This window comes from Geotrypetes seraphini, chromosome 4, assembly GCF_902459505.1.
Source record: "Geotrypetes seraphini chromosome 4, aGeoSer1.1, whole genome shotgun sequence".
Taxonomy (NCBI): Eukaryota; Metazoa; Chordata; class Amphibia; order Gymnophiona; family Dermophiidae; genus Geotrypetes; species Geotrypetes seraphini.
Genome location: NC_047087.1, coordinates 501,408 through 527,488, shown reverse-complemented (window position 1 = coordinate 527,488; position 26,081 = coordinate 501,408). Strand labels below are relative to the sequence as shown.

Sequence of the window (26,081 nt, the reverse complement as noted above, 5' to 3'; positions counted from 1 at the left end):
CTTTTTGCCCGCTAGTATGTCGAGGCTTGCCCCTCCTAAAAAGTTCCCGTCCTCTCCGCCCCTTCAGGGTAGGTCTCCGATCGCAAAGCCTTCCAGGCACACTCTTGTCCTTGAGTTGGACACTAGTTTCCATTCCCCGTCGAGGCAGATGCCAGCCTCTAAGGGGTCGTCTTCGAAACCGGTGGAGGAATTTTCCTTTGCCCCATCTTCTCTGAGGCTCTGCTAGCTGATTCCTCAGATCACGGGGTCGTTCCTCAACGTCCCCCAGACATTTTAGTCGAGCCTCTTCTATTTCCCATTCGCGGGACTCTGAGGCCCTGGTTTACTATTTGAGGGAAATTTCTCCCTCTTTCTTGCTCAGGGTCTCCTCGGGGGAAGAGTCTTCTTCTCGAAACAACTCCTTTACTCATTTCATCTCTGACATGGGTAGGGCCTTGAACCTGGACCTCCAGTCTGAGTCCCGTTATACCCAGGATTTCTTGGCGGAAATGGGTGTTGATCATCAGTTCCATGAGGCGCTGCACTTGCCATTGCACCAGGTTCTCCGGCAAACATTTCTCCAGAACTTGGAGACCCTCTAAGGGTCACGGCCATTCCCTCCAAGTTGGAGTCCCGTTACCAGACGATCCCAGTTAAGGGGTTTGAGAGTTCTTAGGTTTCTCACCAATCCTTGGTGGTTCAGTCTTCCTTGAAATCCAACCCCTCAAAGGTTTACGCTGCCGTCCCTCCGGGCAGGGAGGGCCGTACGATGGACAAATTTGGTCGCCATCTGTATCAAAACTCAATGATGGAGAACCGTGTCCTCAACTATAATTTTATCTTCACGTCACGTTCTGTGTGGACGGCCTCCGCTCATTCCGGGAGGTGATGCCAGATTCTCTGCGTCAGGAAGTTCGTCTCGAAGAGACCCTCTCCCAACTCCGCCTCTATATGTTTCAGGTGACCTATGATGCCTTCGAGTTGTCCTTGAGGGTCACGGCGTTTGCAATCGGCATGCGTCGCCTCGCTTGGCTCAGGATTATGGACATGGATCCGAATCTCCAAGATCGTCTTGCCAATCTCCCTTGTGTGGGTAATGAGCTCTTTGATGATTCCATAGAGGCAGCCACCAAGCGCCTCTTGGAACATGAACGGTCCTTGGCTTCTCTGGTGAGACTTAAGCTGAAGATCCCTCCGGCTCGGCAATACAAAATTCCTCTCCGGAGGTATCCACAGAAATCTACTCCTGCATTCTCTCGGCCTCCTTCGAAGCGGCCGCAACAGCAGCAGCAGCAACAAGCTAAGGCCCAGCCGCCGGCTCCGGAAAAGCCTGGGCCGTCTTTTTGACAATTCCAGTCTGAGCCTTTGGGCCTTCCCCCTACCCATCGGGGGTCGTCTCCATCATTTCTATACCCAGTGGGAAAGTCTTATCACCGACAGTTGGGTACTTTCCATCATCAGAGAGGTGTACTCACTTCACTTCAATCGCGTGCCCCCGGACCTTCCTCCAAGAGAGTTTCCTTCTGCCCGGTCTCAGCTGCCTCTCGTTCTGCAGGAAGCTCAAGCCCTTCTTCACCTTCGGGCGGTCGAGGAGGTTCATCCGGACCAGTGGAATACCGGATTTTATTCCCGGTACTTTCTGGTACCCAAGAAGACAGGGGATCTGCGTCCGATCCTGGACCTCCGTGCTCTGAACAAGTTTCTGGTTAGGGAATGGTTCAGAATGCTCACCCTTCCTACCTTGAACCCCCTCTTGGACGAGGGGGACTGGCTATGCTCACTGGACCTCAAGGAGACGTACACACACATTCCGCTACACCCGGCCTCTCGCCGGTATCTGAGATTCCGGTTGGGGGATCTCCACCTCCAATATCGTATTTTTCCCTTCGGCCTGACTGCCTCTCCGAGGGTTTTCATGAAATGTCTTGTTGTGGTAGCTGCGGCCCTGCATCTCCACGGTCTGCAGGTGTTTCCCTACCTTGACGACTGGTTGATCAAAGCATCCTCGCGCCACGAAGTTCTGCGAGCGACGAATCAGACCATCTTGCTCCTTCAGAGTCTCGGCTTTGAGGTGAACTTCCCCAAGTCCCACCTCTGTCCGTCCCAGTCTCTGGAATTCATCGGAGCGGTCCTGGACACGGTTCGTCTCCGCTCCTTCTTGCCTTGACCTCGTCAAGAGGCCCTTGTTCGTTTATGCCAGAGGGTGACCCATCTGTCTTCGGCCCCGGCTCGGCTCCTGATGGTCCTCCTAGGTCACATGGCCTCTACGGTTCACGTGACTCCTTTTGCCAGACTTCACTTCCGTGTTCCTCATGTATTCTAGCGTCCCAATGGAACCAGGATCGAGACCCTGTCTCTCGACTTATTGTCGTGATTCCTTTGTTGAATCAGTCTCTCTTCCACTCTTTCCAGAGGTTTTCTGTTTCATGCTCTTCCTCCGCAGAAGGTCCTGACGACAGACTCATCAGCCTATGCTTGGGGGGCTCATCTGGACGGTTTTCGCACTCAGGACCTTTGGTCCAGTGCTGACTGCCTTTGTCACATCAATCTGTTAGAGCTTCGAGTGATTTTCCTTGTCCTGAAGGCTTTTTGTCACCTACTTCGCGACCGAGTGGTGCTGATCCGCACGGACAACCTGGTCACCATGTATTATATCAACAAACAAGGGGGCACGGGGTCTCTGTTCCTGTGCCAAGAGGCTCTGGGATTGGGCCATTCGCCGCAACATGTTCCTTCAACCAGTCTACATTCAGGGCCAGCACAATTGTTTGGCGGACAGGTTGAGTCGTCTTCTGCAGCCTCACGAGTGGTCTATCCATTCCTTGACCCTGCGTCAAATGTTTGATCATTGGGGAACTCCAGACGTCGATCTGTTCACATCCCCTCTCAATCACAAGTTGTCCCGCTTCTGCTCCAGGGTTTACTCGAGGTGGATGCTTTCCTGTTGGACTGGACGAACCTGTTTCTGTATGCTTTCCCTCCATTCCCTCTGATTCTGAAGACTCTCGTCAGGCTCAAGTCCACAAGTGCCACCATGATTCTGATAGCTCCTCGGTGGCCCTGACAGCCATGGTTCTCCCTTCTGTTGCAACTCAGTTTCAGGGAGCCTCTTCTTCTGCCTGTTTTCCCTTCTCTGCTTACGCAGAGTCGAGGTTCTCTTCTTCATCCCAACCTTCACTAAACTAAACTAAACCTTAGGTTTGTATACCGCGCCATCTCCACAAGCATAGAGCTCGGCATGGTTTACAGAGTTAGGATAGAAAGGAACTCCAATGAAGGGTTATAGGAAAGGAACAAGAAGAAAGAGAGGGACAAGGGTCCCAGAGAGCAGGAGGTGTTAGATTTTTGAAAAGAGCCAAGTTTTCAGGTGTTTGCGGAAGAATTGGAGGGAGTTTGAATTTCTGAGCGGGGATGTGAGATTGTTCCAGAGTTCTGTGGTTCTAAAGGGGAGGGATGTTCCTAGTTTTCTTCAGTCTCTGCACTTAACGGCTTGGTTCCTCGAGACTTAGTGCCCTCGTTCCAGTTCTCTCAGCCTGTGCTGGTCGTCCTGGAGGCGTCTCGGAAGGAGTCCACTCGCCAATGTTACCATCAGAAGTGGACCTGATTTTCTTCCTGGTGTGCTACTCGACAGCAGGAGCCGATGTCTGCCTCCTTACCTGCTGTTCTGGATTATCTGTTACATTTGTCTGGCGCTGGACTCGTATCCTCTTCAGTTCGGGTCCACCTTAGTGCCATTGCTGCCTTTCATCAGCCGATTGATGGGAAGCCTATCTCTGTTCATCCTGTAGTTTCCTGCTTCATGAAAGGCTTTTTCCACGTTCATCTGCCCCTTAAACCTCCTTCGGTGGTTTGGCATCTTAACGTGGTCCTTGCTCGCTTGATGAAAACCCCGTTCGAGCCACTAGCGCGGGCTCACTTGAAGTATCTTACCTGGAAGGTTGTGTTTCTGATTGCTCTCACTTCTGCCCATTGGGTCAGTGAGCTTCAATCCTTGGTAGCGGACCCACCTTTCACTGTCTTCCAAGCAAACAGGATGTTGGGCATAATTAAGAAGGGGATCACGAGTAGATCGGAAGAAGTTATAATGCCACTTTATAGAGCAATGGTCAGACCACACTTAGAATACTGCGTCCAACACTGGTCTCCATACCTTAAGAAGGATATAACTCTGCTGGAGAGAGTGCAGAGGAGAGCCACAAAATTAGTCAAAGGATTGGGGAATTTGAGCTACAAAGAACGCCTCGAGAAACTGGGACTGTTCACCCTCGAAAAGAGAAGACTGCGAGGGGATATGATAGAGACTTTTAAAATATTAAAAGGATTTGACAAAATAGACCAGGAATCAGCATTACTAACATTTTCAGATGTGACACGGACAAGAGGTCATAGCCTGAAATTGAGCGGCAGCAGGTTCAGGACTAACGTCGGAAAGTTCTGTTTCGTACAACGAGTGGTGGGCACTTGGAATGCTCTCCCGGAGGAGGTTGTGATGGAGACTACTGTTCTGGGTTTCAAATGCAAGTTGGATGCATACCTTCTTGCTAATCATATTGAGGGATACGGGAAATCCGGGTCTCCATAAAGGAGTACCTAAATGGGCCTCCGCGTGTGCGGATCGCTGGACTAGATGGACCTAGGTCTGATCCGGAGAAGGCATTTCTTATGTTCTTATTATGTTCTTATGATAAGGTGGTTCTCCGTACCCATCCTAAGTTCTTGCCTAAGGTTGTTTCTGAGTTTCACATCTTCCAATCCATTGTTCTTCCTGTGTTTTTTCTGAAGCCCCATTCTCATCCTGGAGAAGTGGCTCTGCATTCTCTTGATTGTAAGCATGCACTGGCCTTCTACTTGAAGCGCACTGCTCCTCATCGTTCTGCTCCCCAGCTGTTCCTCTCTTTCGACCCAAATCGCTTGGGTCGCTCTGTTTCTAAGCGGACCAGTTCTAGCTGGTTGGCCACTTGTATCTCTGTTACGCTCATGCTGGTCTCTTCCTGCCGGGTCGAGTCACAGGCCACAAGGTCAGAGCGATGGCAGCGTCTGTTGCTTTCCTCTGCTCGACTTCAATTGAGGAAATCTGTAAGGCTGCCACTTGGTCCTCAGTTCATACGTTTACCTCGCATTATTGTCTGGATGCTTTCTCCAGGCGTGGCGGCCATTTTGGCCAGTCCATTTTGCAAACTCTGTTCTCCTAAATTGCCAACTCTCCCTCCATCCCATTCTGGTTAGCTTGGAGGTCTCCCACATGTAGAGAATATGCTGCCTGCTTGTCATAGAAACATAGAAATAGACGGCAGATAAGGGCCACGGCCCATCTACTCTGCCCACCCCAATGACCCTCCCCTACCTTTCTCTGTGAATAGATCCCATGTGTCTATCCCATTTGGCCTTAAAATCAGGCACGCTGCTGGCCTCAATAACCTGAAGTGGAAGACTATTCCAGCGATCAACCACCCTTCAAGTGAAAAAGAACTTCCTGGTGTCCCCATGCAGTTTCCCGCCCCTGATTTTCCACGGAAGCCCCCTTGTTGCCGCAGGACCCTTGAAAAAGAAGATATCTTCTTCCACCTCGATGCGGCCCGTGAGATACTTGAATGTCTCGATCATGTCACCCCTCTCTCTGCGTTCCTCGAGTGAGTACAGCTGCAACTTATCCAGCCGTTCCTCGTACGGGAGATCCTTGAGTCCCGAGACCATCCGGGTGGCCATTCTCTGGACCGACTCCAGTCTCAGCACATCCTTACGGTAATGCGGCCTCCAGAATTGCACACAGTATTCCAGGTGGGGCCTCACCATGGATCTATACAATGGCATAATGACTTAGGCTTACGGCTGACGAAACTCCTGCGTATGCAACCTACGATTTGCCTTGCCTTGGATGAAGCTTGCTCCACTTGATTGGCAGTCTTCATGTTCTCACTGACGATCACCCCTAAGTCTCGTTCTGCTTCAGTTCTTGTTAGGATCTCGCCATTAAGGGTGTAAATCTTGCATGGATTTTGGCTGCCCAGGTGCATGACTTTACATTTTTTGGCATTGAAGCTGAGTTGCCAGGACTTAGACCAGCGCTCCAATAGGAGTAGGTCGTGCATCATGTTGTCGGACATTGAATTTATGTCTGTTGTGCTTTTGCCCACTACATTGCTTAGTTTGGCGTCATCGGCGAATAATGTTAAATTTTACCTCGCAGCCCTTCTGCCAAGTCTCTTATAAAGATGTTGAATAGGATCAGGCCCAGGACCAAGCCCTGCAGCACTCCACTGATTACCTCTGTCATTTCGGAGGGGGTGCCGTTCACCACTACCCTCTGAAGCCTACCTCCAAGCCAGTTCCCAACCCATTTCGTCAATGTGTCGCCCAATCCTATAGAACTCATCTTGCTCAGCAACCTGTGGTGTGGTACACTATCGAATGCTTTACTGAAGTCAAGGTATACGATGTCCAGGGACTCCCCAACATCCAGCTTCCTCGTCACCCAGTCAAAGATGCTGATCAGGTTGGATTGGAAGATCTCCCCTTAGTAAATCCATGTTGACGGGGATCCCGTAGATTCTCCTCGTTCAGGATCGTATCCAATTGGCGTTTGATTAGAGTTTCCATTAGTTTGCACACTATTGATGTGAGACTCACCAGTCTGTAGTTTGCTGTCTCCATCTTGGAGCCTTTCTTATGGAGTGGAATGACGTTAGCCGTCTTCCAGTCCAACGGGACGTTACCCGTACTAAGGGAGAGATTGAAGAGCGCGGATAGTGGTTCCACCAAGACATCACACAACTCCCTGAGCACCCTGGAGTGTAGGTTGTCAGGCCCCATTGCCTTGTTAACCTTAAGCTTTGACAGCTCGCAGTAGACACCGCTGGGTGTAAACTCGAAATTACTAAACGGGTCATCTGCGTCAACCCTTGTCTGTAGCTGAGGGCCGAGTCCTGACGCCTCACGGGTGAAGACGGAGCAGAAGTATTCATTTAACAGTTGGGCTTTTTCCGAGTCCACTTTTACATAGTCTCCGTCTGGTTTCCTAAGACGTACTATCCCGCCTGAGTTCTTATTTCTGTCACTGATATACCTGAAGCAGGATTTATCTCCTTTCTGGATGTTCTTCGCTAGAGACTCCTCCATGCGGAATTTGGCCTCCCTAACTGCTGTTTTGACGGCTTTTGACTTGGCCAGAAAGACTTCCCTAGAGTCCTGTTTCCCTGATTGTTTGTAAGAGATGAATGCTTTTTTCTTCTCCTTGATGAGGTCCGAAATCTCCGCAGAGAACCACTGTGGCTTATTGTTCCTTCGCCGTTTACTTACTGATTTAACATAGCGGTTTGTTGCTTCTTGTATGGTGGCTTTCAAAGTCGACCACATTTCTTCCACGTTATCGGTTTCTGCTTGGCTTTGTAGCGTCTGGTGAACGAAGTCTCCCATTTCTTTGAAGTTTGTGTCCTTGAATTTGAGGACCTTGGTCAGTGTGGTAGATTTAGTGAAACCTTTCCTGAGATTGAACCATTCCATGTTCTGATCACTGGAGGCCAATGTGTTGCCCACCGAGACCTCTGTGACACTTTCTCCATTGGTAAGTATCAGGTCCAGTATTGCCTGATCCCTTGTTGGTTCCAACACCAGTTGCCTGAGTCTTGCTCCCTTCATAGAGTTTAATAGCCTCCTGCTGCTGCCGGAAGCAGAGGAAAGCATGTCCCAATCCACATCAGGCATGTTGAAGTCACCTAACAATACTGTGTCCCCACGCAAGATGATATTCTCTATATCTCCGTTTAATTCCATATCTAGGTCATCCTGTTGTCTTGGGGGTCTGTATATTATGCCAAGATACAGCATTTGTCCTTCCCTCTGGCCAAATTTACCCAGAGGGATTCCCCAGTGTAGTGGACATCTGTGATTCTGGTGACCTTAATGTCATCTTTAGTATATAATGCTACACCTCCTCCCATTTTGCCATTCCTGTCCCGGCGAAGCAAGTTGTAACCCGTATGACCACCCGTGGGAGTCAATGAGCCAGGTCTCAGATATCGCCACCACATCCAGGTCGGCATTCCTCATTTCTGTTTCTAATTCCAGGATCTTGTTTCCCAGACTGTGGGCGTTTACGTACATTGCCCTCCATGTTGTATGTTTGTTACGTCTCAGTGGGGATGTTACCGCTTGAGCTACTTGGACACCTTTAGCATTATTCGCATGTTTTGTACTTTCCCTAGACCCAGAGTTACAACATGCACTTATCCCGGACTCCCCAGACCCAGAACTACAGACTCGGAAATGTGTGTACCCTGTGGGGGTATTTCCGCTTGGGCTACATGAACTCCTTTAGTACAATTTGCAATGTGTGTTCTCTCGCTGGATCCAGAATTACCTTAGTCTCAAAAAAGTATTGGCAGCTTAGCTTGCCAGGTAGGTTGTTTGTGCCCGTACCCGGCGAGCTAAGCTGCCAGTACTTTTTTGAGACTAAGGTAAGTAAACACCGATCTGGGTCAGGGGAGAATATACACACTTTCGAGTCTGGGGTTGGCTCACATTATAATTCTGGGTCACATTGTAATTCTGGGTCTAAGGGGAGTACACATTGTAATTATGGGTCTAGAGGGAGTACACATTGTAATTCTGGGTCCAGCGAGAGAGCACACATTGCAAATTGTACTAAAGGAGTTACTTACTGTAACAGGTGTTATCCAGGGACATCAGGCAGATATTCTCGCAACCCACCCACCTCCCCGTGGTTGGCTTCTTTGCTAGCTATCTGAACTGAGGCTACGCTGAGGAGACGCATGCCCTAGGTCGGGCAGAAGGGGCACGCACACATGTATGGGTCAATCGCAAGCTTGAAGGTCTTCAAGCAAGTCTGCTTGCGAAAACTTCTGCTAGGGGGCTCCGTCAGTGACGTCACCCACATGTAGAGAATATCTGCCTGCTGTCCCTGGATAACACCTGTTACGGTAAGTAACTGTGCTTTCTCCAATCTCTCACTGTACGGCAACTCCTCCAGCCCCTTAACCATTTTAGTCGCTCTTCTCTGGACCCTTTCGAGTATTACCGTGTCCTTCTTCAAGTACGGCGACCAGTGCTGGACGCAGTACTCCAGGTGAGGGCGCACCATGGCCTGGTACAGCGGCATGATAATCTTCTCTGATTCTTTTTTATGATCACCTTATTTATCATTCCTAGCATTCTGTTCGCCCTTTTTTGCCACCGCCACAAATTGTGTGGAAGGCTTCATCGATTTGTCGATCAGAACTCCCAAGTCCCTATCCTGGGAGATCTCTGTGCATGAGATTTTTGTTACCGACATGCATCACCTTACAGCAGGGGTCTCAAAGTCCCTCCTTGGGTTTTCAGGATTTCCCCAATGAATATGCATGAGATCTATGTGCATGCACTGCTTTCAATACATATTCATTGGGGAAATCCTGAAAACCCGACTGGATTGCGGCCCTCAAGGAGGGACTTTGAGACCACTGCCTTACACTTATACAGGTTAAACCTCATTTGCCATGTAGATGCCCATTTCTCGAGCCTGATTATGTCACGTTGCAGATCTTCGCAGTCCCCCTGCTTCTTCACTACTCTGAATAAATTCATATCGTCCACAAATTTAATCACCTCACTCATCGTTCCTATGTCCAAATCATTTATAAAGATGTTGAAGAGCACAGGCCCAAGCACCTAGCCCTGCACCATCCCACTGGTGACGCTATTCCAGTCCGAGTAAAACATAGAAACATAGAAAAAGCGGCAGAAAAGGGCTATAGCCCACCAAGTCTGCCCATTCCAGGTATCCCCCCCCTGAATTTACTCCCTTAAAGATCCTTAAAGAGTATTGTCCATTTACCTCCACTCTCTGTTTCCTATGCTCCAGCCAGTTTCAAATCCACGTATTTCACCCTCGATTCCATGGCTCGCAATTTTCCAAAGTAGTCGTTCATGCGGAACCTTGTCGAATTTCTTCTGAAAATCCAGATATACAATGTCGACCGGGTCTCCCTTGTCTATTTGCCTGTTTACTCCCTCAAAGAAGTCCAGCAAGTTCGTCATGCAAGATCTCCCTCCCTCCCTTCTATGTCCCATGTTCATTCCCTTTCCCTATCTTCTGTGTCGAGTTCGTATCCCCTGCCCCTCCCTGACTTTATCCCAAAATTAGGTTGTATGCCAGGGATCCCTGCCCGCCTGCACCTGCTGAAGCTTCTGCTGGGGATCCCTCCCTCCCTCCTTGCCTGCCTTCTTGCAGCCCCCCTCCCCAAAGCTGACCCAGTTATTTGTTAGAGCCACACTTGATCCCTCCGTCCCCAACAAACTCCGTGCATGGATGGTGCAAGCAGCGATTCACATGCTGCACTTGGCTGGCCCACAAGCCTTCTCTCTGATGTCAGAGAGGAGGTTTCCATGTCAGTTCCTTACATGCAGCACGTGAGTTGCTGCCTGTGCTGTCTCTATATGGAGTTCGCTGGAGGTGGAGGGAATGAATGCGGCTCCAAGAAATAACTGGATCGGTTTCGGGGGGGTGGGTGGGGGAAGGCAGGAAGGGATCCCTGGCAGCGGCCTTAGCGGGCGGGAGGGGGGGCAGGGAATACCCTTGTGGCCAGGCTGTGTACCCCTAAGGGTACACATACTGAGTGTTGAGAAACACTGCTATAGGGAAACTGGTCTCTGTGTCTGTGCCATAATATGTTTTTGATTTCAGTTACCCCAATATTGACTGGATAAAATATATGGCTATTCTTATGTTCAAGGTCAGTGTGTCTCAAACTTTTTTTAGCTCTGGCACACTAAATGGAGCAAATTGTTTTCATGGTACATAATAACTGAAATTATAAAATAGCAAAATCAGCAAAAAATTTAAATTGAGAGTTATTTATTTAAAATTCTTTATGCTATGTATGGGCAATTGTAATAACAGTGAAACTAAAGTAGATAAAATAGAATTGCTAATCAATATAATGGATGTGCTTGTTTTTGAGTGCAAATTAACTCAAAACGTGTTTTGATAGTCGACAAGCAAACACGCATTCCATCATCCACCATCTGCAGTCGTTCTTTTTTTTTTTTAATTTAATTTCTGTCAGAGCTGAAATTCCAAGTTCACAAAGATAAGAAGATCCAAACAGTAACAAAGTCTTGATTGCTTTATTGCTCAAAGTTAGGATAACTATAGTATAAAAAATAAAACTAAACTTAGTTTTCAAGGACCAATCACGTCAAAAAATTATGCTTGTCTGGGTGGTTGTATTCTTATGCATACAGACCCTCATAACATTGACAGACTCTTGTGTACGTGACGTACATGTCATCTATTCTAGGGAATTTTTTAAAATAAAGTACAATTCTGGAATCTCTTCAGGGCACACCACTGTGCCTTAGCACACAGTTTGAGAAACACTGTTCTAAGTGGTGTAATTAAATAGGGCAGCTCTATAAAGGAGCACCTCCATTTAAGCATCAAGATGATACCTGTTTTGAAGCCCATTCTGTAAAGGAAAGCAAGTGCTTACTTTTCTTCAGATAGTAGTGTAGCCAGACATATATGCATTTACGTGTTTAGACATGAGCACTTTTACCAGGCATAGAGCTGTTGGCAATGCCCATGTTAGACTGGGGAGATAGTATTCCATACTGTGTTGGATGTCGCCCATGTGAATACCCACCTGCAAGGTACATGCTACTGAGGATAGGCGTGTAGCTATATTATTGTTGTTTACATTATGTTTGTGCTGACATTTGCACATAAATGACTACTAGTATTTACATGCCACTTTTTCTAGAATCATCTCCAAAAGAATCTTAGTGGTAGAGGAAAGAGAATGCTGTGATTGGTACAGGTGGTTAGACATGTTCTGTGTACTGTAAAAGGGGTGCCTTTCTGGATCATACAGTTATTGTAGAGCTTGTTTATCTCCTCTAGATGCTGGTGGTTGGAGGTATAGATCGAGTCTATGAAATTGGTCGACAGTTTAGGAATGAAGGAATTGACTTGACTCACAACCCTGAGTTTACTACATGTGAGTTTTACATGGCATATGCAGATTATAATGACCTGATGGAGATCACCGAGAAACTTCTTGCAGGTATTTATCATTTTTATCACTATATACTATGAACTGGGGAAGAGTAATAGTGTAGCAGTTGTTGTTCTACATCACAACTATCTATAGAAGAATATTCCTTGGACTGTAACATCTGAGGAAATGTAGAAAACCATTGTGTTTTGAGAAGCCTTTGTGACTGTGGTTTTATATGAATACAATAGATTTTGTACAGCAAAGTTCAGGTACTTACCGTATATACTCGAATATAAGAACATAAGAAACGCCTTCGCCGGATCAGACCGAGGTCCATCTAGTCCAGCGAAAGTACTCCTTTTTGGAGACCCAGAATTACCGTATCCCTCAATATGATATGCAAGAAGGTGTGTATCCAACTTGCGCTTGAATCCCAGTACAGTAGTCTCCTCCACAACCTCCCTGGGGAGTGCATTCCAAGCACCCACCACGATTTGCCCAAGATTTGGGGGCAAAAAAATGGCCCAAAACTGGGGTCTCGGTTTGTATTTGGGCTATTGCCTACCCTCCCCCTCCTGGACTTATTGCAGGCCTCCACAGGGCCTGCTGCAAGATCCGTCTTCCGTCTTGGCTGAATCCAAAAAATACCCCTCCTCCCTCGCGGTCTTGTGGTGGGCGAGACAGGAGGAATCCTTTCTGCCTCCTATGCCTGTCGAAACTGACATCCACACCTCCCCCACGTACCTTTTGTGTCCCATGTATCCAGCCGTTGCAAGGAGCAGGAGCAATCTTCCTGCTCTCCCGCTCACGAGAACTCATAGCAGCCAATCAGCCAGCAACCTCGAATGGAGCTGGAGAGCAGGAAGATCACTCCTGCTTTGTGTGCCAGCTGGGCATCAGGGACCCGAAAGGTATGCGGGGAAGGTAGAATCAGCCAGTGGCGTCAAACGGAGCAGGAGGGCAGGAAAATCGCTCCTGCTCCATGCACCGGCTGGCTACTTGTTACCCAAACGGTTTGTGGGGGAAGTGGGAAGGAGGTATGGATATAAATCTCAGCAGGCACAGGAGACAAAAGGGATTCCTCCTGTCCCACCCACCTTGAGGCCACCGAGGAATTGGGGGGAGTGTGCAGGGGAGATGAGGGGATGCGTGTGAGGGGGTTGGATTTTGCTGGGATGGGAGATGGGGGATCCCTCAAATCCTGGACCACCGGGTCTTGCGGCAGGCCCGGTGGATGCTTGCAAGGCATCGGGAGGGAGTGGGATGGTATAGGGCAGGGAGGGAGGGGGAACAGGGTGCAGAGTCTGGCAGGGAGTGAGGGTGGATGGGTGCAGGGCCTGGCAGGGAAAGGAGGGAAGGGGACTGGGTGCAGAGCCTGGCAGGGCAAGAAGGGAATGGGGGCTGGGTGCAGAGCCTGGCAGGGGAGAGAGTGAGGGAGGAGGACTGGGTGCAGATTCTGGCAGGGCAGAGCACTTGAATATTAAGCCCCCATCTTATAATAGAGTCAACCATTTTTCCTCCTTTTTGGGGGGAAAATGGGGGTCTCTACTTATATTCGGATTGACTTATATTCGAGTATACGAGCATCCTGTTTGTAGGTAGGTTGATGAAGGCAGTGGGGAACATATATATCTGAAACTTGGTTAACAGACTCTCATGGGTGGGATATGGCTATACTGGGTTATAACTTACTATGTTGGGACAGAGAGGGTAGGTTGGATGGTGGGGTAGCACTATACATTAAAGAGGACATCAAAACCACCAGGATCACAGATGTCAAGTACACCGGGGAATCCCTCTGGGTAAACCTGCAAGAGGCAGAGAAAAGTGCCTGTATCTTGGTGTGGTATACAGACCCCCAAGACAACTGGATGACATGGACGCAGACTTAATTGAAGACATTGAGAATATCACTTTACGGGGGGACACTGTACTACTAGGGGACTTCAATATGCCTGATGCAGACTGGAAAACACTTTCAGAGACAACCAGCGCTAGCAGGAGGCTATTAAACTCCATAAAGGGAGCACGTCTCAAACAAATGGTAATGGAGCCTACTAGGGCCAAAGCGTCTCAGATCTCGGTAGGAGATACGCTAGCCTCCAGCGACCACAACATGGTAAGGTTCAGCCTTAAGAAAGGCTTCCCCAGATCAAGCACAAAAACAAAGGTACTTAATTTCCGAGGCACAGACTTCGCACGCATGGGAGATTTCGTCCATCGGACGCTGCAGGATCAAGCTGAGACAGGTAATGTGGAAACTATGTGGTCAACCCTGAAATCAGCTATACACGAAGCAACTGACCGCTACGTAAAATCAGTACATAAATGGCTAAGAAACAATAAACCCCAATGGTTCACCGCAGAGATCTCGTACCTTGTTAAGGAGAAGAAAATAGCATTTCTTTCCTACAAGCGCACGGAGACAAGAGAAGCTAACATAGAATATAGGACCAGGTCTACAGCGGTCAAAATAGCAGTTAGGAAGGCCAAACTTCGTGTGGAAGAAACTCTGGCAAAAAACATTAAGAAGGGGGACAAATCCTTCTTCAGGTATATTAGTGATAGGAAAAAAAACACAGATGGGATAGTATGCCTTAGCAAACCGGACGGGAATTACGTAGAATCAGATTCCGATAAAGCCGAACTATTGAATGAATACTTCTGCTCAGTCTTCACATGCGAGGCACCAGGACACAGACCTCAGTTAAAGGCTAATTCAAGCATGGAAGACCCGTTTCAGAATTTTGAGTTCTCACCAGGTGACGTTTACAGCGAACTGACAAGACTCAAGGTGAACAAAGCCATGGGACTGGACAATCTGCACCCAAGAGTGCTCAAAGAGTTATGTGATGTCCTGGCGGAGCCGCTAGCCATGCTCTTCAATTTCTCCCTAAGTACGGGGAGAGTATTCTTGGACTGGAAAACAGCCAACGTCATCCCTCTGCACAAAAAGGGTTGCAGGGCAGAGGCTGCGAATTACAGACCGGTGAGTCTCACATCAATAGTGTGTAAACTCATGGAAACATTAATTAAACGCAAATTAGACACGATCTTGAATGAGGGGAATCTACGGGATCCCAGTCAACATGGATTCACCAAGGGTAGGTCTTGCCAATCCAATCTCATCAGCTTCTTTGACTGGGTGACAAGGAAGCTGGACTTGGGAGAGTCTATGGACGTCGTGTACCTGGACTTCAGTAAAGCTTTTGATAGCGTCCCACACCGCAAGCTGTTGAGCAAGGTGAAATCGATGGGGTTAGGAGAGACACTAACTGCATGGGTCAATGATTGGCTAAGTGGAAGACTTCAAAGGGTGGTGGTTAACGATACCCTCTCTAAAACATCGGAGGTGACCAGCGGAGAACCGCAGGGCTCAGTCCTGGGTCCACTCCTTTTCAACATATTCATAGGGGATCTGACTCAGGGGCTTCAGGGTAAAATAACATCATTCGCCGATGATGCCAAACTATGTAATATAGTAAGTGAATGCAATTTGCAGGATAGTATGGCACAGGACCTGCTTACATTGAAAAGATGGTCCTCGACCTGGCAGCTGGGCTTCAACGCTAAGAAATGTAAGGTTATGCACCTCGGTAGTGGTAATCCATGCAGAACTTACACCTTGAATGGAGAAACTTTAACTAGGACTTCAGCAGAATGAGATTTAGGAGTAATCATCAGTGCAGACATGAAAACTGCCAATCAAGTAGAGAAGGCTTCATCTAAGGCAAGGCAGATGATGGGATGTATCAATAGAAGTTTCGTCTGCAGGAAGCCTGAAGTCATAATGCCATTGTACAGAACCATGGTGAGACCTCATATGGAATACTGTGTACAATTCTGGAGGCCACATTACTGTAAAGATGTGCTCAGAGTCGAATCGGTTCAGCGGATGGCCACCAGGATGATCTCGGAGCTCAAGGGTCTCTCGTACAAAGAGAGACTAAACAAATTGCAGCTCTACACTCTAGAGGAACGTAGGGAGAGGGGAGACATGATTGAGACATTTAAATACATCACAGGACGTATCGAGGTGGAAGATGATATCTTCTTTCTCAAAGGACCCTCGGCCACAAGAGGGCATCCGCTCAAACTCAGGGGCGGGAAATTTCATGGCGACATCAGGAAGTATTTTTTCACAGAAAGAGTGGTTGACCGTTGGAATAAGCTTCCAGTGCAGGTGATCGAGGCCAGCAGCATGCTGGACTTTAAGAATAAATGGGATGCCTATGTGGGATCCCTACGAAGGTCAAACTGAAGAATTGGTCACTAGGTATAGACTTAAGAGGATGGGTCAGTAGAATGGGCAGACTTGATGGGCTATAGCCCTTTTTTGCCGTCATCTTTCTATGTTTCTATATAAGAATTTGGGAACTTTAATGTATTCCATTCTTATATGCTTTATTAGCTATAACAATTTACCCAGATAAATATTGTAGCTGTTTATCCCTGTAAAATTTTCCCAGCTACTCCTGAGTAGGCCTGTTCATACTGGGGAGTAAAACAATGCATATTCATTTACAGATGTTTCTCACTCTGTCTTGCTGTTGCTGAAACTACAGATGTAGAATATGCAGCTGCTTTTATCAAGTGTACTCCATAGCTGCTGCTTTCAGAAGGAAGCTGTGCATGTGGTTTTCCTTTCACAAGTAGCTGCAATGTATATAAATTAAAAGTGCAGACAACTTTGGCTATTCAGAATTCTGTTATGTCGCTTCCGGATTCCCAACCGCAATCTGGGAGTTGCAGAACTCCAAACACTTTTTTTGAGTACATGCTCCGCCCCCTTAGCCTGAGAGCTAGCAAACATATCCAGTTACAATTTCTTGCAAGAAATCTGTACAGAAGTCTCATGACAAGTTGCTCTGCTTTTTCTTATTTTTTCGCTTAAAGTTTGCTTATCGGTGGCTTCAGTGCCTTGAGACACCTTCCCAGGGGTTCTCTGTAGGAGGAAAGGACGCAGTCCTGTGGTGCTGGAAACTCTGGTGGATCTGTGGAGGCAGCCTGCTGTGTTCCACCATTTCTAGACTCCGGGTCCCTTCCCCTGTGAGTCTGCTTGCCGGTGACCTTATCACGAGTTTCAAGTGCAGGCTGTATGTGTCTGGAGTGAAACCCACCCGTGTTTTAAGGTGCAGGCTGTCTTTTCAGCTCCCAACTGTGTGGACAGGGATCCGTGGGGGTGGAGGTCAAAGTCGAAGAAAAATCCTTCCCTCCAATCTGACACTGAAAAATGCTGACAGACTGGCACTGAAGAAGCTGTGAGTAACTCTCCATTATTGCCCATGGGAACTTCGGGGGTGGATTATTAAAGTTGTTTTAAACCATTTTTCACAGACCCCCAAATCGCTATATTTTATTTTTGGATTTTGTTTGTTTTTGCTGTTTTGGATGCGAATTCATGGCGGTGGCCATCTTGGATTTTAAAAAGGATCTTTTTTTCTAACCTTTCATTTTTGCCTCAAAACCCCTTGATTTGATAAAAAATCATTTAGGATGGACTCCCCAGCCCCTAATCTGTTGAATGTGGACATTGATTTTGCATGATTGGTGCCAGATCAGCGACGGGTATATATTGAAGGAACTAAGACCAGTACTGGGCAGACTTGCATGGTCTGCGTCCCGTATATGGACATTCAGTTGAGGACAGGCTGGGGAGGGCTTCGATGGCTGAAATGGTTAAGATGGGCTGGAGAGAGCTTTGATGGAGACTCCAGTAGATAGAACCTAAGCACACTACCGGGCAGGGCTCTGGGGTTCTGGCCCAGAAATATCTAAGAAAAAGGACCATTTAAATTAAATAATTAATTTATGCAGCATGTATGGTTGGGCAGACTGGATGGACCATCCAGGCCTTTATCTGCCGTCATTTACTATGTTACTATGAGTTCTGTAGCACACTGGGGGAGGGGGCAGGAGCTTCATACTTTGCCTCCTCCAAGTATGCGTCAAGAGGAGAAGCTTCCGCCCACACACGCATGCTACTGCTTGCAGGCTCTGATGGCTTGTGAAGAAGTTACTCAAAATGTGCTGCGAAGGTAAGGGGGAGGGAGATAGATAGATTCTTGTAGGGAGGAAGGAGGGAAGGGGCCGCGTGCATTCCCTCCCTTAACTGCGGGGACAAGGCCATTCACCGCTCCATGGGGCGGTAGATGGCCTTGTCCCCGTACCCGCAGTGAGCACTATTCCCCTCATTGTTTCGGCGGGTTACCCGCGGCTAGCTGCAGGTAACAGCCACCATGTCATTCTCTAGTCTCTTTCATTTGAAAGGAAGCTCAGGAATAAGAAGGCATTGGATGAAGTTAAGAGGTGATAAGCTCAGGAGTAATCTAAGGAAATACTTTTTTTACAGAAAGGGTGGTAGAGGCGTGGTGGTGGAGACAGAGACTGATTTCAAGAAAGCCTGGGATAGGCACGTGGGAATAGAAACATGATGGCAGATAAGGCCAAATGGCCCAACTACTCTGCTCATTTACAATAACCATTATCTCTTTCTCTCTCCGAGAGATCCCACATGCCTATCCCAGACCCTTTTGAATTCAGACAAAGTCTCTGTTTCCATCACCTCTTCTGGAAGACTGTTCCATGCATCTACCACCCTTTCTGTAAAAAGGTATTTCCTTATATTACTCCGAGCATATCGCCTCTTAACTTCATCCTATGCCCTCTCATTGCAGATTTCCTTTCAAATGAAAGAGACTCGACTCATGCGCATTTACATTACATAGGTATTTAAACGTCTCTATCATATCTCCCCTCTCCTGCCTTTTCTCCAAAGTATACAGATTGAGATCTTTAAGACTGTCCCCATACGCCTTATGATGAAGACCACATACCATTTTAGTAGCCTTCCTCTGAACCGACTCCATTCTTTTTATATCTTTTTGAAAGTGCGGCCTCCAGAATAATGGTTACTTTGGATGGGTTGCCTGGATAAGCCATTTGGCCTTTATCTGCCATCATGTTTTCTATGTAACAGCATCTGCTGTGTGGAGAATTGCAACTGAATAATTCCTAGAAGGTAGTTACTGACAAGACCTATAGGTAGCTAAAATCAGAATTCCTTGGCACATTCCGACAGGTTGCTCTTTGACTGATAAAGAAAGCCTTAATGTGTACACTGTGATTTACTCAGCCTTTTAAAAATTCTGTTAACCGTATTAATCTGCAAGGTATTGCGCTATAGAAATCCTCTTTTCTTACCCTTCCAGTTGTTTACATTTTCTGTTGTCTTGTTTATAGTCTATAAATAGCTGCACCCACTGCTCAGATATTCTGTGTTACAGGGATGGTGAAAGACGTCACTGGTGGGTATAGGGTAGCTTACCATCCAGACGGTCCAAAAGGCGAGACTTATGAAATTGACTTCACGCCCCCCTTTTGCAGAATCAGCATGATAGAAGAGCTTGAAAAAGCACTGGGGAGAGCACTCCCTGCTACGGACCAGCTTGAGACCGAAGGTAAGAAGCAGTGTTTTGACGTTACTTTGTATCTTTTGTATTTTCTACAACTGTTGTAACTCTATCGCCTTTTCCAGGTTTTGTTGATTTCAGTGTAATACAGATGTTTCTAGACCTGGAGATGCAGAGCATCTATGTGTTCCAAAGATGACTTAGGAACTGGAGAGTAGCAGTTTGCCACGTGCCATTCAGAACTTAATGTCTAATGAAGAGACCATTGCATGCACCAGAAAAAAAGAAACCAGCTATTTGGCTTAAGTTTACTCTGGCTTTGGGACTCAGTTTTAACTCCAAGATACTAGTGGTAGAGCCTTGCATTAAACAAAATATCCTCACTAGATGACATAAGCTCCTGCCCTTCAAGTGACTGACAATGCACAGAAGACAAGACTAGAGAGACAAAAGGGAGAAGCAACTGTTAAACCAAAACATTAAGATGTCCAAAATGGCATAAATCAGCACTTGGACATTTTTCTCGCAAACACATCCAAGTGCCGATTTTCAAAACCATCTTTCTGAACGTCTTGTGAGGCGTCCTAGCTGCTGTATGTTCAGAGCTAAAGGGGGGGAGGGGGCGGTGTCGGAGGCATTTTCTTGGCAGCCTTTGGACAGGCTTAGACAGGAAATAATCGAACCTTTCCCAAGACATCCTGGATTGAACTTAGATGTTGTGAGCTAGACCTGTTTTTAAAAGCGTCTAAGTGCCAAAAAGGTATCCAAACTGAACAGGACTACATTACATTACATTACAGATTTTTCTATTCCGCCATTGCCTTTTGGTTCAAAGCGGATTACAAAAAGAGTTATAGAAGAAGGGTTACAACGTTAGATCAGAGAAGGTTTCCAAGAGAGGGAAAAGTAGGATCTGGGGTTAGGGAGGGGGGTTAAGCTTTATCATGGTATTAAGCTTTATTAAGGGATTTCTTGAAGAGTATAGTTTTTATTTCCTTTCTGAACATCTTGTAGTCTGGGGTTGTTGTCAATAGGTTGGAGACTTGGTTGTCTATCTTCGCTGCCTGAGTGGCCAGTAGTCCGTGGCCAGTAGTAACTACCTTCTAGGAATTAAATAGTATACAATAGAATTTAAATTGTATTCTTTCCTGGATTGGAAGCCAATGAGAATTGATGAATGCCTCAGTAATGTGATCATGTTTTTTCAATGAATAGACGAGTCTCAGAGCTGTATTCTGAATTGTCTGTAGTTGTTTAATCATTATTGCAGGGCAGGGGAGGTAGAGGATGTTGCAATAGTCTAGGATACTTAGGATTAGAGATTGTACTAGGAGCTGAAATTGTGTTTTTTTTGAATAATTTTCAGACTTGTCTAAGGTTTCTCATAACTGCGAAAGATTTCTGTATTGTTTTGTTAATTTGCGGTTGCATGGTGCAGCCTCTGTCAATAGTCATACCTAGAAGTTTTAGGGTGGTTTGCAAAGGGTAGTTGATAGAGTTGATTTCTAAGTTGGTTATGGTTGGGATTTTGTTATTTTCTAGGAGGATGAATTTAGTTTTGTCTGGGTTGAGTTCCAGTTTGTGGTCTTCCATCCAAGTCGTAACTGTAGCTAGAGTTCTGTTTAGTGTGTCTGACATTAAGAGCATTGGTTGGTCGAAAGGAATGAGGATGGTGATGTCATCAGCATAGCTATAAGAGGATAGGCCTTGTTTGTTCAGGTAAACGCCAAGAGAGGCCGTATATAGGTTGAAGAGAGTAGGGGACAGTGGGGACCCTTGTGAAACGCCGCAGGGGTTGGACCAAGGTTTGGATTTTTCTTTGTCTGATTTTACTTTGTATGTTCTGGATTTTAAGAAACCTTCAAACCATGAGTATACTTTATCTGAGATGCCTATTGAGTCCAAGATTTGCAGTAGGATGTTATGGTCTACCAGGTCAAATGCCGCCGTCAGGTCCAACTGTATGAGCAGCATTTTTTTTCCAATGCTGAGGTGTTGTCTTGCTGTATCGATAAGGGAGCCTAGTAGTGTCTCTGTGATGAAGTTAGTTCTGAAGCCAGATTGCGTGGGATGGAGTAAGTTATGGTGCTCGAGATAGTTGGTGAGGAATTTGGCTACTAATCCTTCTGTTAGTTTGATATATAGAGGTATTGAGGCTATTGTTCTGTAGTTGGATGAGAGGTCTGTTGGTCCTTTTGGGTCTTTTAAGATTGGGGTGATGATGATTTTGCTGAGGTCATTCGGGAAAATGCCATCTGTGAGCATGGTTTGTATCCAGTGTAGGAATAAAGTACGGAACTTAGTGCTCGCTGATGACAGGAGATATGGCGGGCAGTGGTTGAGTTCACATGATGCGTGGCTGTACTTATTGTAGAGTTTGTTGAATTCGGTCCAATGTATCTTAGGGAATTGGGACCAAGATCTGTCTGCAGCACAAGATTCATTTTCTGTGGGGAGTATTGTGACTTCGAGTAGGTGGGTTGGGTTACTAATGAGAGTAGCTCTGGTGTTTGTAATTTTATTCTTGAAGTGTTCAGCTAGGGGAGGAGTTATTGTTAGTGGTCAAATAGGGTATGGTGTTAGTTAGATCTTTTAATATTTTGGAATAGTTTTTTGGTGTCTTGGGTTTCCGTGCCTATTAGGTTGGTGTAATGTTTTTTTCTCTTTTCTTTTGGAGGGATACCCCCCCCACACAAATACACACACTGTCCCCCCATGGTCACTGACCCCCCTCCCACTCCACAAAACTCTGAATGGAATAGGATAGCAGCACCTGGTATGGGAAGTCTAGTAGAACATCTTAAGTAGCCTGGTTAGTGATCTAGTGAAAACCACTAAAACATGAAATAGAGCTGTATAGGTGATCTTACAACATTTTTTTGAACGCCTTACAAATTTTTGTAAATCTTTATAGGTGTGATTTTCTTAAAAAGCGTGGCTTGCCTCAGGAAATGGAGCCATACACCCTATTCAGGGCTTTTTTTATCTGCTCCTGCTTACATCATAGGCGTCCAACCCCCTCCTAACTACACTGTTCTTATTTTATTAATTCTATTTCCTTTATTGAACAAAGTTACAAAAAAACAGGTTTTTCTAAAAAAAAAAAAAAAAAAAAAGCAGACAAGGATATTTCCCATTGCTGCCTATGCATAACTATGACACACCCTTCTTTTTATCAAACGTTAAAAATCTTCTTAATTATGACGGGAACAGCTATGCAGTTGATCACGTGTAACTGGAAAAATTGGGACCGTCTTAACTTTCTGGTGGGCAAATCTATGTTTAGTGTATAAATATGAAAAAATGAATGCAGATTTGTTAGGAAACACAAAAATATTCAAATTAGTGTGGGGTCCATTGTCATCTTTTGTAGAATTGCTGTAGTTTTATTTTTGCTGATATAGTATTTGGGATGGGATGGGAGGGTGGGTATATATTTATATGATTCTTTGTTCTTTTCTTTGATGGTTGGGAAGGGAGGAGGTATTTTGGGGTATTGATAAACTGATTCTGAATGTTTATAAGTGCTTAATTGTTATGGTTATGACATGTAGGTAATGATGCACTTTTTGTAAGATCTGAAAATTTAATAAAGATTAAAAAAACAAAAACTTAACGTTGAAATCTTCAATACCATACAGATATTTCAAAATTGGAATTGGCAGACAGTGCAAATGCAGATTTACATACTATGTTAGTTTGATAAAGCAGTACTTATCTTGCTGTCTTATTTCTTCAGCATTTCATATAAACTGTTGAGTTAGGAGCTGTTGCTGGATTTTAAAGGCTTACTAGCTTTTATTTTACTTTGATCTGATGTAGCCTGCGTTTTGCGGGGCCGTCTATGCTCCCACTGCATCAGGGATTTAATTGCAACGGAATATTTGGATCAAAAACACTTATTTAAGCTTATTTTTACCACTATTTATTATTATAACCCTTATTTAAAACTTCTTACCTTCCAAATAAAAGCTAGTAAGCCTTTAAAACCAGCAACGGCTCCTAATCCAACAGTGATCAGTGGATTATCTCAGCTACCTCTCCAACCCATAGAAGGCCTTAGGGCTAGATTCACAAAGGGCATGGATCGGATCCAATCCTTGAGGGATCTGATCCGGTCCGTGTCCAGGGGGCTGATTCATGAATCACCCTCATGCAAATGAGGGCGATTGGATTCACACCCCCATCCGACTGTTGGGATCACTCTCTAGCGATCCCGACGCATGCGCAGACCATCTGCCTCGTTGGACCAGCCCAGGTTCACCCCCTCCCCTTTTTCTTCTATCATTCGCTTGAGAGACGAAAAAGTGGGCAGGTTTCCTACTGTTGCAACTTTTCTTTTTTTAATTTTAGTCCTACATTGCCGTATTTTAATTCTTTTTTATATCATGCATCTTTTACAAGATATTTTTGTATTACTTATTTTGCCTTAGTGGAAGGACATTACTATTATAATATTATCCTATCCGCACACTTCAGTATGTTTGGTTTTTTTTTAAAGATCCTTTCACGCTTGTCTCGTTTTGTTTTGCTCCTCTTGCCGCACGCTTCTGCAGCAGAAACATAAAAGATGACGGCAGAAAAGGGCTACAGCCCATCAAGTCTGCCCACTCTGCTTACCCACCCCCTGTCTATGCCCTAATGACCCAATTTCCTTATCTTGACCCTTATAGGGATCCCACATGGGTATCCCATTTATTCTTAAAGTCTGGCACGCTGTCTGCCTCGATCACCTGCACTGGAAGCTTGTTCCAATGATCAACCACTCTCTCTGTGAAGAAATACTTTCTGGTGTCACCATGAAATTTTCCGCCCCTGAGTTTGAGCGGGTGCCCTCTTGTGGCTGAGGGTCCCTTGAGAAAGAAAATATCATCTTCCACTTCAACACGTCCTGTGAGGTACTTAAATGTTTTGATCATGTCTCCCCTCTCCCTACGTTCCTCGAGAGTGTAGAGCTGCAATTTGTTCAGTCTCTCTTCGTACGAGAGACCCTTGAGCCCCGAGATCATCCTGGTGGCCGTCCGCTGAACCGATTCAATTCTGCACACATCCTTACTGTAATGTGGCCTCCAGAATTGCACACAGTACTCCAGATGAGGTATCATCATGGCCCTGTACAACGGCATTATAACTTCAGGCTTTCGGCTGACGAAATTTCTATTGATACAACCCAATGTCAGCCTTCAACCCCCAGTAGGCAACCAGCCCCCTGTATACTGTAGCAATGGCTACCTCCACCCCTGTTGCCACACGGCATTTCGCAGCTGTAGGAGAGGAGATTTGGGGCTGAGAGCAGAGAGCTGGGTGGCTGAAGGGTAGGGCAATCGGAAAGGACCTCAGCAACTGGTCCTCAGCAGTGGCTTATTTTTGGATTAGCTAGCCCAGTCGGTGTTGCTTTTTTATTTTAGTGAATCGCTTCCTGCCTGCATTTGAATGCCGTACCCGCTCATTTGCATGTGCGGATCGGAGGACGATCAGGACAGAGGTTAGTGAATCTGGTTGGAGGGAAATCGGGTTGTAAAGGGGTCGCTAAGTGGTCGTAAGTTGATTGGTGGGCTTAGTGAATCTAGCCCTTATTCTCTTATTTCATCAATGCTGGACTCTCATTACCACAGACTTCTGGGTCCTCAAAGTCATACAGGAGGGTTACTCTCTTCATGTTATCACAATTTCTCCAGACAACCCTCCAAGAGAGTCCTCTTTCACATCTCAACAGATGTCCCATCTTCTTCAGGAAATCAAATCTCTTCTACAAAAATGCTAAAGAGCCAGAAAAATCACAGGTTCTACTCCAGGTATTTCCTAATTCCAAAGAAGATGGGAGGTCTTCATCCCATTCTCGACCTCCAAGCTATCAACAAATATTTGGTCAAAGAGAAGTTTCACATGCTATCCCTGGAGACTCTATATTCACTTCTAGAACAAAATGATTGGCTGTGTTCTCTAGACCTCAAAGAGGCCTACATATACATTCCCATCCATCCGGACCACGGAAAATTTCTTCTTTTTTGTGTAGGTTAGAGAATGACACAGGAACAAATTTTTCCTAGTCCCTGCGGTAACTCATTTTCCCGTTCCGTCCCAGCGAGTTCTTTTCCTGTCCCTGCCCCATTCCTGCAAGTTCTGACCTCATCTGCACTAGCCTCAAACACTTTAAAATCATAAGTGTTTGAGGCTTGTGTGGATAAGGCAGAGCTTACAGGAATGGGGCAGGGACAAGGACATCGACAAAACTTGCGGGGATGGGGGAAATTGAGTTCCTATGGAGACAGGGAAAAATTTGTCCCCGTGTCATTTTCCAGTGTAGGTCATCATCTTCAATGCTTATCCCAACAAAGACAAAACACCTTGCTTCAACTTTGCATTCATGTATCCGCTCTACAAAATATCTCAACAAGAAAAATGATGTGTTTCATGGGTCACATGACATCCATAGTTCATGTAACCCCCCGACGTCAATTCTGACATCGGAGAGGAAGTTCCTGCCCAGCCAGGCAGCGATTGGCTGGCCCGGAATTTCCTCTCCGACGTCAGACTTGACGGGGGGAAAAGCTTGTGGGCCCTGCGCTTGCATATACCTGGCCTGGCATTGAGAAAGCAGGGAGAACAGAACACAAATGTAACGTGAGTCTATCACGGAGCCCGGGATGGGCTCCCCGATCAGCTCACGTTGCCTTTGCAATCTACTGATCGATTG

The 26,081-nt window shown here is 46.2% G+C and overlaps 1 protein-coding gene across 2 annotated transcripts in view; it reads left to right on the top strand.

Moving 5' to 3' along the window:
* KARS1 (lysyl-tRNA synthetase 1) overlaps positions 1 to 26,081 on the top strand; it is a 204,518-nt gene that overhangs the window by 134,793 nt on the left and 43,644 nt on the right. For both annotated transcript variants that reach the window (XM_033942265.1, XM_033942263.1), the window contains 2 exons: positions 11,876 to 12,038; positions 19,259 to 19,432. In XM_033942265.1, the coding sequence (XP_033798156.1) occupies positions 11,876 to 12,038; positions 19,259 to 19,432 (337 nt within the window). The remainder of the gene's footprint in view (positions 1 to 11,875; positions 12,039 to 19,258; positions 19,433 to 26,081) is intronic.